Source organism: Salvelinus alpinus, chromosome 4 (assembly GCF_045679555.1).
Source record: "Salvelinus alpinus chromosome 4, SLU_Salpinus.1, whole genome shotgun sequence".
Lineage (NCBI taxonomy): Eukaryota > Metazoa > Chordata > Actinopteri > Salmoniformes > Salmonidae > Salvelinus > Salvelinus alpinus.
The window spans coordinates 82,404,227-82,422,586 of NC_092089.1; the positions used below are offsets into that span (position 1 = coordinate 82,404,227).

The window sequence follows — 18,360 nt, forward strand, 5'->3', positions numbered from 1 at the left end:
GAATATGGTTACAAGGCTTTCTACTGACGGAGAAGACGTTTGTAAAGAAAATGATATACAGTTGAAGTGAGAAGATTACATACACCTTAGCCAAATACATTTAAACTCAGTTTTTCACAATTCTTGACATTTAAACTCACTCTTTCACAATTCTTGATATTAAATCAGAGTAAGGTCAGTTAGGATCACCACTTTATTTTAAGAATGTGAAATGGCAGAATAATAGTAGAGAGAATTATTTATTTCAGCTTTTATTTATTTCATCACATTCCCAGTGGGTCAGAAGTTTACATACACTCAATTAGTATTTGGTAGCATTGCCTTTAAATTGTTTAACTTGGGTCAAACGTTCCGGGTAGCCTTCCACAAGCTTCCCACAATAAGTTGGGTGAATTTTGGCCCATTCCTCCGGACAGAGCTGGTGTAACTGAGTCAGGTTTGTAGGCCTCCTTGCTCACACACACTTTTTCTGTTCTGCCTACAAATTTTGGGATTGAGGTCAGGGCTTTGTGATGGCCACTCCAAATACCTTGACTTTGTTGTCCTTAAGCCATTTTGCCACAACTTTGAAAGTATGCTTGGGGTCATTGTCCATTTGGAAGACCCATTTGCGACCAAGCTTTAACTTCCGGACTGATGTCTTGAGATGTTGCTTCAATATATCCGCATAATTTTCCTCCCTCATGATACCATCTATTTTGTGAAGTGCACCAGTACCTCCTGCAGCAAAGCACCCCCACAACATGATGCTGCCACCCCGGTACTTCACAGTTGGGATGGTGTTCTTCGGCTTGCAAGCCTCCCCCTTTTTCCTCCAAACATAACGATGGTCATTATGGTCAAACAGTTCTATTATTGTTTCATCAGACCAGAGGATATTTCTCTAAAAAGTACAATCTTTGTCCCCATGTGCAGTTGCAAACTGTAGCTGTTTTTTTAAATGGTGGTTTTGGAGCAGTGGCTTCTTCCTTGCTGAGCGGCCTTTCAGGTTATGTCGATATAAGACTCGTTTTACTGTGGATATAGATACTTTTGTACCTGTTTCCTCCAGCATCTTCACAAGGCTTCTTTGCTGTTGTTCTGGGATTGATTTGCACTTTTCGCACCGAAGTACGTTCATCTCTAGGAGACAGAACGCGTCACCTTCCTGAGCAGTATGACGGCTGCGTGGTCCCATGGTGTTTATACTTGCGTACTATTGTTTGTACAGATGAACGTGGTACCTTCAGGCGTTTGGAAATTGCTCCCAAGGATGAACCAGACTTGTGGAGGTCCACCATTTTTTTCTGAGGTCTTGGCTGATTTCTTTTGATTTTCCCATGATGTCAAGCAAAGAGGCACTGAGTTTGAAGGTAGGCCTTGAAATACATCCAAAGGTACACCTCCAATTGACTCAACTGATGTCAATTAGCCTATCAGAAGCTTCTAAAGCCATGACATCATTTTCTGGAATTTTCCAGGCTGTTTAAAGGCACAGTCAACTTAGTGGATGTAAACTTCTGACCCACTGGAATTGTGATACAGTGAATTATAAGTGAAATAATCTGTCTGTAAACAATTGATGGAAAAATGACTTGTGTCATGCACAAAGTAGATGTCCTAACCGACTTGTCGAAACTACAGTGTGTTAACAAGAATATTGTGGTTTTAATGACTCCAACCTAAGTGTATGTAAACTTCTGACTTCAACTGTACATGTCAGCTGGTGTTTTTTTTCTGTGTCATTTTACTCAGACAGAGTTTGCAGCATGACCAGCCACACCAAAGAAATTAGTTCTAGCAGTATCAGTAGCTATCTTAATATGTTATTATTGTCTAGAGAGATGCTTAGCAGACAGTCTAATCCAGGGTGATTTACATAGCCATCAGTGGAGGCTTGTGGTAGTAGCTATAGGAGGACGGGTTCATTCATTGTATTGGCTGGGATGGAATAAATGGAACCGAGTCAAACGTGGTTTCCATATGTTTGATGTGTTAGACACATTTCTATTTATTCCATTCCAACCATTACAATGAGCCCGTCCTCCTATGGCTCATCCCACCAGCCTCCTCTGACATTCATACAACTTATTATGAACCTGGCTGCTTGATCAATATTTGTGGCTGGACACAACTGAGGTCTGTGGCTTCCCCTCTAAGATATATGAACATATAATAGTCTGTCAGTCTATCGCACAATCAAACGCCATCTTGGATTGTATTCACATTTGACTTTATAGAATAGAATAACTTTATTTTTCCCAGAGGGAATGCCAGTATGGTCAGGATTGTAGGTTTGATTCCCGCTGGGGCCAAGGATACGAAAATGTATTCACGCACTACTGCAAGTTGCTTTGGATAAACACATCTGCTAAAATGCAATATATTTTGTATTATGCCATAGTATAAATCTTTTTTCTATTCAAATTACATGAAATTATTGATTTGTGATATTTCAAGGAGATAGTAGTACCAGATACACCTATGACATACAACATGCCTCCTGCTCCTGCTCCTGTCAACCCACTGATATATGAGGACTATGTTTGGAAAGTAGAAGATACATTAAAGCAGACCAGCATATCTGTGGAGGTGTGAGAAACGCTGAAAGTGTGAGAAGTATTAAATCTACAAGAACACAATGCTATTCATGTTTAATGCATGTTAAAGATATATATATATATTAAAATTTGAATAGCTTATAGATATGATGATGACATTTTCAAAGGGAACTAGAAAAACCACACCCACAGTTGGATATATAGGCCATCTCAGAGCATTTTGTATAAAGGAGTTTGAGATCATTGACTTACAACCATACAAATAAACACTTGAACATGCACACTCGAGCAGGCTTCTAGAGACGCATCTCTTGCAAAGATTTCATTTTTCTCTCTCCACCTAATTCAACATCGGCATGCCACCACAGGGGTTTTGGTTCTATGGCTCCTGAGGTTGCTTAGCAACAGTGACAAGAAGCCTGCCCCTTTGATTATGTGCGTGGTGTTTTTTTTATTGCATATCATTCTAAAAAATGACAACTTACCCCTCTACATGCCTTGCCCCTGTCAAAGCAGTTTGAATTGTCATGAAACCCTGCATGTTTTGGGTTTTGTTCAGTTCGGCTATTATGATCACAATGACTACCATTGTTCGACCGAATTGACATGTGGAACAATATAAGCTAAATCCAACATGTTAATAAAACATTCTAGGACAGAGCTTTAAAAACTCTAATTACACCATTGGTTGGACTGAACAGTGATATATAGACTAAACATGACAGCATTGTAAGGGGAATTGAGCAACTGAATTGTCTGAATTGCCTTCATGCCTTGGATTCAATCCTTTTTATCTGCACAATAAATGATGTAACACACCTCTTAACTGTTATGATTGCACAGATCTTATTTAATGCCCCTGAGAAGAGCATATTGCAAATGTAACTTGAGCAGGAGATTTCTTTAATAAAGCATGTGCTGCTCATCAAAGATCATTTCCCCTCAAGGCTCTGGCAATAGCAGAGATACAATTCAGAAGCAAGGAAGGAACAGAGCTACGATTCAAAAGCAAGGAAGGAGGAACAACTGAAATGGTTCACTACATTTACATTTAGACTGAGTAGCCTATCTTGCAATATGGCTTAAAGGGCGGTAGGCCTATTGATAGAGATGAACACCATAGAACGCTGGAGCCACTCTATACAAAACTCACATCCTTACCATAAAGTACCTCATTTAATTCGTTAATAGCTTATGTCATTTGATTTAAGATTACAGGTACTTCCGGTTTTCCATCTGAGGAATGGTCATTTAGATAAACACAGTTACCATGAAGCAGGAAGTTCAATCTAATGCACCATCCTCTCGTTGTAGGAGTCGTGAGGCCATTTGGCCGGGTAGACCACACTCTTTCATGGACTCAGCTTGTTTGATTTGATTTGATTTGATTATGTTGGCATTACTGCCCACTCTTGTTGTAATGGGACCTGCAATTATCTTTGCCTCTCTCTACAGTCAAAGGTCTTGGGTCTGAGAAACCGGCAGCACTGCTACTGACCACAGGCTAGGACTGTGCAGCATAAGTCTGACCATAAGTCTGAGATGAGTGTGTGTGTGTGTGTGTGTGTGTGTGTGTGTGTGTGTGTGTGTGTGTGTGTGTGTGTGTGTGTGTGTGTGTGTGTGTGTGTGTGTATTTGCATGTGCATGTGCGTGTGCGTATGCGTGTGTGTGTATGCAGCTTTCTCCATAATCAGATAAGAGCCCAGTAAATGCCGACCACTGAGCTGAACTAATGTAACGGAGTCAAGGACAGATGATCTTAATAAAGATGTGAATACCAAGAGGACCTTCGCCTCTCCTGAGTCCATACGGAAGTTGCAGCGATGGGACAAGACTAACTACCAATTGGATATCACAAAATTGGGGAGAAAAAGGGGGTAAAAAAATATATATTTGTCATCTTAATAAATGTATACTAAAACATGGTGCATGCTAGCCTAAGTACCAGTCTGTTTGGCATGACAATGAGTTGCCATTCTAGCCTAGTACCAATCTGTTTGGCATGACAATGAGATGCCATGCTAGCCTAACTACCAGTCTTTGGCATGACAATGATTTGCCATGCTAGCCTAAGTACCAGTCTGTACCAGTCTGTACTGTACGCATCCGGCCGAGACCGGGAGACCCATGAGGCAGTTGCCCAATTGGCCCAGCATCGTCCGGGTTAGGGGAGGGTTTGGCCGGACGGGATGTCCTTGTCCCATCGCGCTCTAGCGACTCCTTGTGACGGGCCGGGCACATGGACACTGACTTCGGTTGCAAGCTGTACAGTGTTTCCTCCGACACATTGGGTGTGGCTGGCTTCCGGGTTAAGCGAGCAGTGTGTCAAGAAGCAGTGCTGCTTGACGGGGTCGTGTTTCGGAGGACGCATGGCTCTCGACCTTCGACTCTCTTGAGTCCATATGGGAGTTGCAGTGATGGCACAAAACTGTAACTATCAATTGGATATCATGAAATTGGGGAGAAAAAAAATATATATATTTGGCATCTTAGTCTCTTTCTGATTATTAGTATGGCCGTCTCTCAACGAGATGTACTCCTCTCACTCTTTCCTGTTCAGTGGGTTGGAACGATTTGCTAATGGGGGGAGATTGATCCCTCGTTCAGCCCCAGGGAGTGAGCTGAGCCAGACTCATAGATACAGGCATTAATCCTTGTCTCTCTAGCCCTTTGGGAGGTTATGGGCCAGCCTGATATTTCACTGCAAATTTAATTCCAGTCTGCCCTCTGGTGGATGTTGTTCTATTATACTTGGGGGATGGATCAGGTTGATTGCCATGTAAAGGGAACCTTTGAGGGAGCACAAAGACTTTGACTCCTAACAGCTAAAATAGAATATAATAGAATGGAGTAGAATGGAATTGAATTGATACAATTTTTTAAATATAAACTTATTTGTGAAGGGATTATTCTTGATCACAGTCTCTTACTTCGATGCATGAGGCAACACTCTGTTATATATGGAGTATATTTGGTTAATTGAATCACCCAAAATATTTGCTTTTCTGAATCTGATCAAACCAGCATTGTGTTCATCAGGGCACACAATGTTTAAAAACGTTTCTTATTGGAGTCTAGATAGTCCGGCCTCGTTTCAGTCCATTTTCTTCCATTTGGTGCCTAATGAACACGGCCCAGATAAAATGGCAGTTGTTTTTTACTGAAGTCAGTGACATAACAATGAATGTACAGTTTTTCAGGGTTCTCTATCATATGATGTTTTGTTTTTACATAATTCTCTGTACTGATCACTAGCCTACTCTTTGATGCCTTGGGTGTGGGAGGAGGTGCAGTCTAACATTGTGTTGTGATACGTTTGATAAGCCAATAGCTAATCCCAGAACCATCTGTCATGAGAGACTAGCCAATAGCATGAAATGTGGGGATGAAAGCCGGGTGCTGATAGGTTAAGGAAAGGTCCCCTTTGAGTCCCAGTTGCTCTGTCGGACACAAATATGACATTTAGAGGGAAAGACACTGCCCTTAACCATGGAAGTCCTATTGGGTGTGCAAAAGGTCATTCCCTACCCACCTTTATTGACATGGCTTGAAGTTTTGTTGATTTTACATATAATTCATGTTAGTTGACTACTCAATCAAATATTGGCTTATCGTTGAACTGACCTCTGTGCACAGTGGGTGCATGGATAATCTCAGCTGCTTGCGGTAACTAGTCTTACAGACACTATCACTACAACAGCTTCACCACAGGGGGTATTTGCGTTGACTGTCCAATGTACCCTGTGCACCTACTAATCCACGAGAGACATACTGTTCTGTTCTTGTCACCTTCCCACACTGGCTTCTCACCACTGTCCATTTGGCCCTAGCAGTAACATGAAATAACCCATTACAGACAAAACTAAATCTCTATAGCAGCTTTAAAGGGGCAATCAGCAGTTGCTACATTCATTTTTGGACTCAGAAATAAATTATATGTACCTATTGATTCTTGAAAAATATAACTTATAAATGCCTCATGAGCTTAGTTTAACTGTCGTACCGGTCAGAACCCAAAATATAAGCTTGTTTTACTCCAATGTTTGTAAACAAAGTAAATGTCAACAAACACTGTAGCCTCAGTACATGGTTGAAACTATAATTGTGATAACATGGATGGTCATTCCTTGCATCCATAGCTCTGTCTATGAATTTGAGAGTGGTTACATTTCTCCAGCCCCATCCCTCAGCTTTTTACCAAAACAGGGAAAATGCTTTGTTATTGTTTCAACTGCCGATTGCCACTTTAATGTTCTCATATCATCAAAAAGTCTATGAGAATATGAGAGTCGCCTCAGATCAATAGGAGTTGGCACCACAGCCGATCTCATAGTACTAGGCCTCTGAGGCACCAGTAAGAGCCATCCCACTTCCCCCTGGTCTGTCTCATCAGCACATGTGACGACAAGGACAGCTGGGCACAGGGATGAGGGGTCAGGGCCCATCTTCCCTCAGAGGCTGACCTGGGCCACTCAAACAGAGTGGTCTTGTCACGGCTCTAGCTAAAGTACCATATTTGCACAGAGACACTTCAACACCTATGACACAATAAATGTCTGAGGCAAGGTGTTTCTGCAGACACAACGTGGTATTGTGTGGCCATTATACATTATATGGTCTGGTCCACTACTGTCGGGTGAGGTGTGTTTGATGAACACCTTTCCCTGACGCCGGCTCTACGATGGGTGTAACAGCAGCCTTGCCTTCCTCATCCAGGGTGTGTGTTGGTGTTGGAGACTTGGAATGTCTGTAAGACAATAGATGAGATTTTCTTCCTAAACAGACATATTATGTAATGAATGATCACCGGTTCAAATCAGATCCCTATGGAAAATCAGTCACATAAGTCCAATGTGAAAGTGTACCTTGTTCAGGCAAAAGTTACTTTGTACAATTTTGGCAGGTTGGAGACAGGTTAGAGACTCCTGCAGTATGAAACAGTACTGCAACAGCCGTAATGTTGATGAACATTCAATAATGACCCTCAGATAAGCTACCCTAAGTTGATCTACTGATCCATCCCACTGGGCACACACTGGTTGAATCAACGTTGTTTCCACATCATTTCAATGAAATTACGTTAAACCAACGTGGAATAGACGTTGAATTGACGTCAGTGCCCAGTGGGATCTTACAAAGAAAAATAGAATGCTGTTGTTTGATGTACCTCATAAAAAAGGCCAGTTTGTTCAAAACTGTTTGTCAAATCTTCAGAGAAAACTGCAAAGTGTGATGAATTATTCAGCAGGGGCTATCGGTTTACTTTAGGTCGCTTTTCTCTGTTACCATGGTAGAAATACATGCATTATTTACTGGTCCTGTACTGCAACTTCCAGAGCGAGGCAGCTTAGGATTGCCAGTCTTTTTTAGAACTCTTCAAACTGTGAGGATTACTCTAGTAATCCATGAGGAAAAAATAGTTTGTCTAGTCAAAGGTGGTTATGTTAAGCTTTGAATGAAAGAAGAAGGGGACTGCAAAGCACCTTTCTGGACCATGTAATCTACTACTGGGTTTTCCAATGGAGGAGACAATGTTGACACTGCCGGGTGAAGAGAAGCCCCAGAAGCAGCTGAGGTTCCGCGTGGCTTCGGGGAATAGCGGTCGGGTGCTGAAGGAGATTTTTAAAGATGAGGGGCCATCAGACTCGTTGGATTCAGACTGCACCAGTAGTTTGGATGTAGACCGGATCAGTACACCTTCCACAAGTGGAGATGCTAACGGACATGGTTTTCTGTATGGGTTTCTGGGCTCCGAGTTGGATTATAGCGAGAGTGAGCCAGATGATCTGCTCATGTATGCGGGGGCCTCAAAGGACAGAGCACTGATCAGCCACAAGCGTGTCAACATCCTCAGCAACAATGGGACTGTGAGGGGAGTCAAGCACAAAGTCAGTGCAGGTCAGGCCTTATTTGAAAATCTCCCTAATGCATTTGGGGTAAGTGATCTAGGTGAAAGTATGATGAATATGTGTTGTACCTTTTCAGTGTTTTTTCATAGTTCTCATTTGTTTGCTAGTGCATCACAGCAAAATTGCAAATGGTAAATCAATTCTAGTGTTAAATTCAACACCCAAAACTGTTAATATTGTCCCACACTACACAGAGTAAATGTAACACTTTCACAGAATGTTAACTCAGTAAATAGATAAAAGTAACATGTCAACACTGGTTATTATTGCATTCACTCTACACAGTGTTAAAAAACAGCAGAGTCTATGTTTTAATTGAATAGTTGACTACCCTTTAACAGTGTAGGGTGTGAGCTTAAATTATAGGCACTATAAATCTTACAGGCTCCATATAACATAATAAACATGATATAAACATATAATTCTAAACATTTGTCTGCATAAAATATCAAAAGATGCTTTATAACCTAGAAAGTATTTTTATAACCAACGGAAAACAGGTGCTGTTTATATCCTCGTCTCATATAATAAATTACAAGACCGAGAACAGCACAGCACACTTTCTAATTAGTATACAAGGTAAACCAGGTTTAAACATCCAAATAAACCGATCACTCTCTCAATATTGTTTTTCTCTCAAAACACACTACTGGTAGAAAACAATAATAAAGCAAGTCCTGCTGAGACTGAGGCTGTCCTAATATGGACACCGTAGACCGCTTAGTGTTAATGACATCACATAACTGTTTGTCATCTGCATTACCAGTCCATATATGTAAAAGGCCAGTAGCCAACCTCCTCCACAATGTCACTGGCTGACGTCTGGTTTCAGGTAGTCACTCTCAGTCCCTGGACAAATGAACACAAAGGAGGACAAGGTCACTTGGGAATTAATGATGCATTTCGTTAAATGTTTCAAGAGAAGCTAATCAGGTTAATTAATTATCTATAGTTTGCTTTCTAGCATTTTCTGTGTAAAGAGTGAATGAGCAGTAAGCATCGTTAGATAACTTGCATTAAAGCACAATATGGGAATTATGTGAGACACCTAGAGCAGGATTTGGTGGTAATGGAATGAGGCCTGTGAAAAGAGTGCATAGTGTTGCCAGCCAGGCGTAGAGAGGGATTACCTGTGTGGTTACTCAGGGCTGTAGTAGATACACAACACTGTCTGTCAGATATGGTGTACTGAATACTGTATGGGCTGCAGAGGAGGTTGGTGGGAGGAGCTATAGGAGGACGGGCTCATTGTAATGGTTGGAATGGAACTAATGGAACGGAGTCAAACGTGTTTTCCATATGTTTTTGATGTGTTTAATAATGTTCCATTCATTCCATTCCAGCCATTACAATGAGCCCGTCCTCCTATAGCTCCTCCTACCAGCCTCCTCTGATAGGCTGTAGTGTTACACAGACTAGATAGTTCAGTTACTGTAGCTGCAATTAATAACAAACAAAGAAGAAGCGCCCTTTTGAAACAAGTTACTAGTTGAATACATTTCCACAGTCAAAGTTGAATTTCACATTAAAGAGAGAGGATTTTGTTAACTCATATTTTCGAGTCAAATGGTACTTTCCCCTCTATGTTCGTAAAATTGGAAATCTGGTCTGGCCATTGTTACGATTGTGAAATGTAATCTTTAGGAGCCAGTTTTCTGGACAAAGATTAAGTCTCAAAGCTATTTCAACAGCGACAAACCATTTATTTTTAATCCATGACTAGGTTTATTAATCTGTGTCTGGGAAACAGGCTCATAATATGCTATACTTAAAGGGTCTGCAGTATAGTGTTTTCAAACTACTGTGTGATAAGAAAGTAAATGTAAAGAAAGCTACAAAAAAGCCCAAATATGCCTGAAATATAGAATGAAAGCTCTGTCATTTTACAGTATATGAAAACTTGATTTTGAGGGATTGAAACATTGCAATACTACAAGATGTCTGCATTTAAAATACAGAGATGACAGAATATAGCAAATTCCAGGTACTGTAGTGAGCTTCAAAAGTATTGGGACAGTGACAATGTAGTTGTTGTTTTGGCTCTTTACTCAATCATTTTGGATGTGAAATTACACAATGACTAAAGTGCAGACTGTCAGCTTTAATTTGAGGCTATTTTCATCCATATCGGGTGAACCATTTAGAAATTTCAGCATCAAAAATGCTAACCTCCCCTGTTATTGTAATGGTGAGAGGAGGTTAGCATGTCTTGGGTGTATGATATTTGTGCGTCTCTCACTAATCATTATTCACAATTCATTCAGGATTATCTGTAATCATGGTAGCATCCACATTAATGTAGAAGTGTTTAGAAAATATATTATATTATTATTTACAATAAAAGTGATTTCAAAATGGCACAATAACATTATTTTCCATTAATTTCTATTGGGCACAAAACAATCTGAAACACAACCAAAACAAACAGCAAATGCATCCAACAGGTTTGTAAAGTCACAAGCTTGATGTAGTCATTGTGTGCTATAAATATGGGACCAAATACATAACTTTTTACTACTTTAATACACATATAAGTGAATTTGTCCCAATACTTCTGGTCTTCTAAAATGGGGGGACTATGTACAAAAAGTGTAATTTCTAAACGGTTACCTGATGTCAACCCAATTGAACACTGGAGACTCTGGAGCAGGGCCTGAGACAGCGTTTTTTTCCCACCACCATGGTTTTCCACCACCATTAACACAACACCAAATTATGGAATTTATTGTGGAAGAATGGTGTCGCATCCCTCCAATAGAGTTCCAGACACTTGTCGAATCTATGCCAAGGTGCATTGAAGCTATTCTGGTGGCCCAACGCTTTATTAAGACACTTTATGTTGGTGTTTATTTATTTTGTCAGTTACCTGTTTATAGATGGTTAATCACATACAGCAACTCATTTAATTTTTTGTGTTTTCCTTTCTAGCCGAAGTTGACACTAGAGTTTGGGCGGATAGTGATATACACCACCAGCTTCCGGGTAGTAAGGGCCACATTTGAGCGGTGTGAGTTGGTCCGCAAGATCTTCTCCAACCACAGGGTCAAGTTCCTGGAAAAGAACATAGCCCTGGACTGTGAGTATGGGAAGGACCTGGAGGAACGATGCAAGCGTGTGGGCGAACCTCCCTCGCTACCAGTCGTGTTCATCGATGGACACTATCTCGGGGTCAGAGCTTTCACTTGGTCATACAGTTCATTTGAAAATTCCTGAGCCTGTATTAATAAACCGTCTCAGACTAGGTGTGCTGATTTAGAATCAGTGTGGCATTTTATATCATAACGAATAAGATAACATGGACAGAGGGACCTGACACAGCACTCCTACTCTAAAATGCTTTATGAGTACTGTTGACGTTTGAAATTACTAACGTCCTATTGTGAAACATTATAGCTCGTATTACCCTCAAACAAAATATATGATCCACCTTGAACATATCAGTGTTATGACCATAAATCTATGAAATAATCATATGTTTAGTAAGGATATGAGGAATCTTACACTATGATAATAACTTTGCAGGGTGCTGAAAAAATATTGGGCATGAATGAATCAGGAGAACTTCAGGATCTTCTGGCCAAAATTGAGGTAATTGTTCATCAAGTACCACCATGCGACAGATATAATACGTTCAGTAATAACACCGGTAACAGCACAGTTATTAACTAGTTAAATGTCATGTTTCAAATGATGCCTCTGAGTCCAAACAAACATCAATGAAACACAGGCTAGCAGTAGAGCACTTCTATACCACATTGGCTACTCATCTACTGTGACAAAATACCAGTTCTATGTATCTGTGATCTAGAGCAGTGGTTCTCAGTCCTGGTCCTGGGGACCCAAAGCCTGATGATAAGTTGATGATTTGAATCAGGTGTGTAGTGCTTTGATTCAAATCATCAAAGCCTGATGACAAGTTGATGATTTGAATTAGATGTGTAGTGCTTTGATTCAAATCATCAAAGCCTGATGACAAGTTGAGGATTTGAATTAGATGTGTAGTGCTTTGATTCAAATCATCAAAGCCTGATGACAAGTTGAGGATTTGAATTAGATGTGTAGTGCTTTGATTCAAATCATCAAAGCCTGATGACAAGTTGAGGATTTGAATTAGATGTGTAGTGCTTTGATTCAAATCATCAAAGCCTGATGACAAGTTGATGATTTGAATCAGATGTGTAGTGCTTTGACTCAAATCATCAAAGCCTGATGACAAGTTGATGATTTGAATTAGATGTGTAGTGCTTTGATTCAAATCATCAAAGCCTGATGATAAGTTGATGATTTGAATTAGATGTGTAGTGCTTTGATTCAAATCATCAAAGCCTGATGACAAGTTGATGATTTGAATTAGATGTGTAGTGCTTTGATTCGAATCATCAAAGCCTGATGACAAGTTGATGATTTGAATTAGATGTGTAGTGCTTTAATTCAAATCATCAAAGCCTGATGACAAGTTGAGGATTTAAATCAGATGTGTAGTGCTTTGATTCAAATCATCAAAGCCCGATGACAAGTTGATGATTTGAATTAGATGTGTAGTGCTTTGATTCAAATCATCAAAGCCTGAAGACAAGTTGATGACTTGAATTAGATGTGTAGTGCTTTGATTCAAATCATCAAAGCCTGATGACAAGTTGAGGATTTGAATTAGATGTGTAGTGCTTTGATTCAAATCATCAAAGCCTGATGACAAGTTGATGATTTGAATCAGGTGTGTAGTGCTTTGATTCAAATCATCAAAGCCTGATGACAAGTTGATGATTTGAATTAGATGTGTAGTGCTTTGATTCGAATCATCAAAGCCTGATGACAAGTTGATGATTTGAATTAGATGTGTAGTGCTTTAATTCAAATCATCAAAGCCTGATGACAAGTTGAGGATTTAAATCAGATGTGTAGTGCTTTGATTCAAATCATCAAAGCCCGATGACAAGTTGATGATTTGAATTAGATGTGTAGTGCTTTGATTCAAATCATCAAAGCCTGAAGACAAGTTGATGACTTGAATTAGATGTGTAGTGCTTTGATTCAAATCATCAAAGCCTGATGACAAGTTGAGGATTTGAATTAGATGTGTAGTGCTTTGATTCAAATCATCAAAGCCTGATGACAAGTTGATGATTTGAATCAGGTGTGTAGTGCTTTGATTCAAATCATCAAAGCCTGATGACAAGTTGATGATTTGAATCAGGTGTGTAGTGCTAGGGCAAAAACAAAGGACCAGGATTAAGAACCACTGATCTAGAGAGATACACAGTACAGAATAGGAATAGAAGGACTTGATTCCATTCCCCCTTCAGCCCAGCAGTGGAGAATGAATGAAGAATAAACCTCAGTCAGATATGACATCAATAATACATCAGGGAACTGACATAAATGTTGCACGGGCATCAATAAATGGCCATCAATAATGGAAGGCTCGTTATTGATTCTCATCCAACAAATTTGTTCACACACACGGGTGAGAGTCATATCACTCAGGGGTGGCAAATTGAGGTTGTGTGAACTGAAGTGATTCAAACAGAGCCAAGATACTGGCACAGGCATAGTGCTCTGAAAAAAGCTCTGTATTTAACCCTTTCCTCTCAGGGAAAATTACAGCAGAATACAAGGCCATGTTGGCAAGCTATCAAAGCAAAGAGCCCAATTAGGCTTACTACACTGCAGCAGAGCAAACCCCCAAAGATCTTGCATACAGTACCGAACTATGCTAAACTATGAATTTAGCCAGTGGCATGACTGGCGTGTGTGTTTGTGTGTGTTTGTGTGTGTGTGTGTGTGTGTGTGAGTGCATGTGCCTTTTCCCCCAGAGGGTACAGCACCCCCACACGTGCCAGACCTGTGGGGGCTTTGCCTTCGTCCCGTGCCCCATGTGCCATGGTAGCAAGATGTCTGTTTTCCGCAACTGCTTCACAGACTCTTTCAAAGCCCTGAAGTGCACCTGGTGCAATGAGAACGGCCTGCAGCCCTGTTCCAGCTGCAGCCAATGACGACTCCAAGTGCCTGACCCCAATATCCCCATTCCCTAGGCCCTTCACCAGGGCCACATGTTGTATGTTGCCCATATTAGGACAGCCTGAGATAAAAACATGTCCTGCTGAGATTGTCCTAATATGGACACCGTACATTTGGACCGCATCAGAGATAATGCTTTGCACAGCATGTTTTTTTTGTCTCAATAAAACTGTGTTTTTAAGAAAATATGATTTGGTGTATGTTCTATTATCTGCGGTGCATGTACACCCCATTGATCAATAGCAGGTTTTAAGTTTGAATTTTCATGATGTGAAATTCTCATGGATCCAGTGCCATTCCACTGTTGAACAGACACATCCTGGGTCAGTCTGGGACTCAACCAGGACAATCTAGGTCTGGTCATTGAGGTGTAAGACCATCGCTGATATGTAACAGTGTAAAGGTGGCCTGATGACCTAAAGCTTGTTATATAATTAAGGCTGAGGAGGCTGATTCCTTAATGAAGCTTTCATCACTAATCCTATGGTCGACATGGATCAGGATAAAGGAGCAGAGAGGGAAAGTAGAGTATTCTGTGAACACTTATTGGGATACTCCACTTATATAAAATTTGATATAAAATAAGGGAGAATAATATTAGAAGACCTGATTCAGAGGTAGAATAAAATAATATCAAAGAACACGTGGAGAGAAAATCGCTTTCCTTATAGTCATAAAATAGTGGAAGCAGTAAAAGCAGATTAGAAATGTGTGCATATAAACAATGAAAGCATAGCAGATTCCAGTTGAATAGTATTGGAAATGTGTGCATAGAAACAATGGAAGCATAACAGATTTCAGAGACATAGGACGCTAGGACGCTAGGCATCAAGACCACTGACTAACCAAGGTTGCTGTTAAGGAGCTTAAAAATGTAAGTATATGTCACCAATGGATTTATACTAGTTACAGTACTGTGAAAAAGTATTTTGCCCCCTTTCTGATTTTCTCTATTTTTGATACGGAATGTTATCAGATCTTCAACCAAAACCTAACATTAGATAAAGGGAACCTGAAATAACAAATAACATAAAAATGTAAACGTACTTTATTTATTTAAATAACAAAGTTATGCAACACCCAATTCTTTGGGCCAGCTTCAGATGCAATGACTCCAACCAAATGCTTCCTGTAGTTGTTGATCAGTTTCTAACATCGCTGTGGAGGAATTTCAGCCCACTCTTGCATTTGTGGGTTACCAAGCATGAACTGCTCGTTTTTTATGTCCTGACACAACATCTCAATTGGGATTAGGTCTGGACTTTGACTAAGCCATTCTAAAACTTTACATTTGTTGCTTTTTAACAATTTTCATGTAGACTTGATTGTGTGTTTTGGATCATTGTCTTGCTGCATGGCCCAGCTGCGCTTCAGCTTCAGCTCACAGACGGATGGCCTGACATTCTCCTGTAGAATTCTCTGATACAGAGCTGCATTCATTGTTCCTTCTATTAAAGCAAGTCCAGGTCCTGAGGCAGTAAAGCATCCCCAAACCATCACACTACCACCACCATGCTTGACTGTTGGTATGAGGTTCTTACTGTGGAATACAGTGTTTGGTTTTCATCAGGCATAATAGGACCCATGTTGTCCAAAAAGTTGACTCAAGTTTGCCAAAAAGCACCTGGGAGCACCTCAATGATCATCAAGACTCTAGGAAGAATGTTCTATGGACAGATGATTCAAAAGTATAACTTTTGGTGGCACAACCAGTTATTGAGTGTAAGGGGGCAATAGCTTTTTCACACGGGGCATGGGTGTAGCATAACTTTGTTTATGAAAAAAATTAAATAAGTGTGTCATTGTTGTGTTATTTGTTCACTCAGGTTCCCTTTATCTAATATTAGGTTTTGGTTGAAGATCTGATAACATTCAGTATCAAAAATATGCAAAAGTAGAGAAAATGAGAAAGGGGGCAAATACTTTTTCACAGCACAGTAGGTTTCCGTTAAATTATTCAAAGCACAGAAAGGACTTTAACTGCAACTCCATGTCTTAACCTGAGGTGAAATAAGAGGGACCGTTTCACAGAGTTCTGTCTTTGTGACTACTAGTGTGCATTAGGGCCCAGCACTGCTTTGCATTTTCTTTACAATAATACCATGCAACTCAATAGAACAGAGGAACTCTACAAGGTCAGGAGCCCACTGGTTTTCTGTTCTACCTGATAATGAATTGCTAAAATCAGGTCTAAATCGGTCCCTAATTAGAGGGGAACAATGAAAAATGCAGTGGAACTGGCTTCAAGGTCTAGAGTTGAGTTTGAGGGCAATGGGAGATGGATTTTAAAAAGCCAGCATTTAACTTGCATGTATAGAGTAACACAATTATACTGTGTGAGACAGGTGGTACCTTTTTATCTCTTTCGTTGAAACTGTATTTTTTTGATTGATGATGTCATTCTCTCCGTCTGCCATCCACTGTCAAAGAAATACAGACATGTATCTCTGCGGTGAGGATCTCTCTACGCTGTCATAGCCCTGTACAATGCTGCTTGAACATGATTCTACAAGGCAGCACTGTAAAGAGGCTAAAAGCAAAGAGCAAGGCGCATCACTTTCATTCACTCTTGACACTTGACTTTAATAGTTGCCACACAATCTGTTTACCATACACTCACTGACTGATAGTCATTGTTTCCTGTTCGACGTAGGCTATACATTCATGATCTGCCTGACACATTCCGAATGTGTAGCCTAATCCGATTTCTTTCATACATTTTTAATCATAATCTAATCGTTGAGGAATAATGTTAGGACATGGGTCGTGGAGACGAAATAAACCCAATAGCATGCCCAATTGCGGTATATTGCGCCCCCATCCGTAGGCTAAATCTTGGAAAAGAAAACAAATAACAATACGGTGCAGGAATAAAAATATAAAAAAAGATCTGACAATGTCTTGGCCATATTATTAGCCTATATAGCATGATCTTCCCACTCTACACAACGCAGTTTGTTGGTATATGAACGATAGGGAAGAACAGGTGATTATTATAGGCTACACATATTTTGATAACGTTGATTACCTCAAGAGCGCGCGCGCCATCGATGCAACGTTATTTCCCACAGGGTTGCAATATGAGACATTTGTAATCATGCTAGTTTTATAGGCGTTGTTAATCCCATATTACAAACGCCTGATATTCCCTAAGGGAGAAAATGAGACATGAAAGAAAAAGACAAGATGGTCAGAAGAACAATTGAATTGGAAATTGCATGACGACACATGACATTGATGCGCGCGCTCTCACACCACCCGGTTAAATGTGTTAGACAACATTTAATTACAAAAAAACCTGGAACGTCGTGTGTCCTTTTCAGCATTTTCTGATGTGCCATGGTGGACAATTGTTTCTCCGTCGGAGAAGCCTACTTGGTCCTGCCGTGATGCTGTGTGCAATGCTTCTCAATGGTTGGTCAATGCGCAGTTTGGTTGAATATGACTTTTTATTGACGTCACCGCATAGGCTACAGCTTTTTTCTTATGATTTCCAGAGCCTAATTTCTTATAACTAATTTCTCCATCGGGAATAAAGATGCGCACCTAGGCTACGAACACCAAAATCTGCATGACATGATATTTGTTTTGTTGTTGCTGATGATTCGAAGTTAATGGGTTTTATTTTAGGTATTGTCAAAGACTCCAGCCACCCTAGTCATAGATTGTTCTCTCTGCTACCACACGGCAAGCGGTGCTGGAGCGCCAAGTCTAGGTCCAAGAGGCTTCTAAACAGCTTCTACCCCCAAGCCATAAGGCTCCTGAACAAATGGCTACCCAGACTATTCGCATTACCCCTCCCCCCCATCTCCACGCCACTCTCTGTTGTCATCTATGCATAGTAACTGTAATTAACTCTACCTATATGTACATACTACCTCAACTAACCCGTG

At 40.4% G+C, this 18,360-nt stretch overlaps 1 protein-coding gene and 1 long non-coding RNA gene across 3 annotated transcripts; one reads left to right on the forward strand and one right to left on the reverse strand.

Annotated features, from left to right (window-relative positions):
- Positions 1-7,871: 7,871 nt before the first annotated feature.
- LOC139574552 (glutaredoxin domain-containing cysteine-rich protein 1-like) lies at positions 7,872-14,655 on the forward strand. Its single transcript, XM_071399252.1, has 4 exons — positions 7,872-8,476; positions 11,378-11,617; positions 11,972-12,037; positions 14,263-14,655. Exons 1-4 carry the CDS (start codon positions 8,060-8,062, stop codon positions 14,440-14,442), a joined length of 903 nt encoding a protein of 300 aa, XP_071255353.1. The 5' UTR covers positions 7,872-8,059; the 3' UTR covers positions 14,443-14,655.
- Positions 8,710-17,856, reverse strand: LOC139574553 (uncharacterized). Of its 2 annotated transcripts, XR_011674795.1 has the most exons (3): positions 17,496-17,856; positions 16,820-16,887; positions 8,710-9,298 (listed from the first exon to the last, which is right to left on the reverse strand). It is a non-coding gene; the product is annotated as an uncharacterized lncRNA (long non-coding RNA). The 2 variants fall into 2 exon arrangements; XR_011674794.1 differs by having other exon boundaries at positions 8,710-16,887.
- Positions 17,857-18,360: the final 504 nt, after the last annotated feature.

Bases quoted from the DNA above. Each gene is read 5' to 3' on its own strand.
- LOC139574552 (XM_071399252.1), top strand. From the start codon at position 8,060: ATGGAGGAGACAATGTTGACACTGCCGGGTGAAGAGAAGCCCCAGAAG. The intron at 8,477-11,377 runs GTAAGTGATCTA...TTTCCTTTCTAG, and splicing joins ATCTCCCTAATGCATTTGGG to CCGAAGTTGACACTAGAGTT. The intron at 12,038-14,262 runs GTAATTGTTCAT...CTTTTCCCCCAG, and splicing joins ATCTTCTGGCCAAAATTGAG to AGGGTACAGCACCCCCACAC.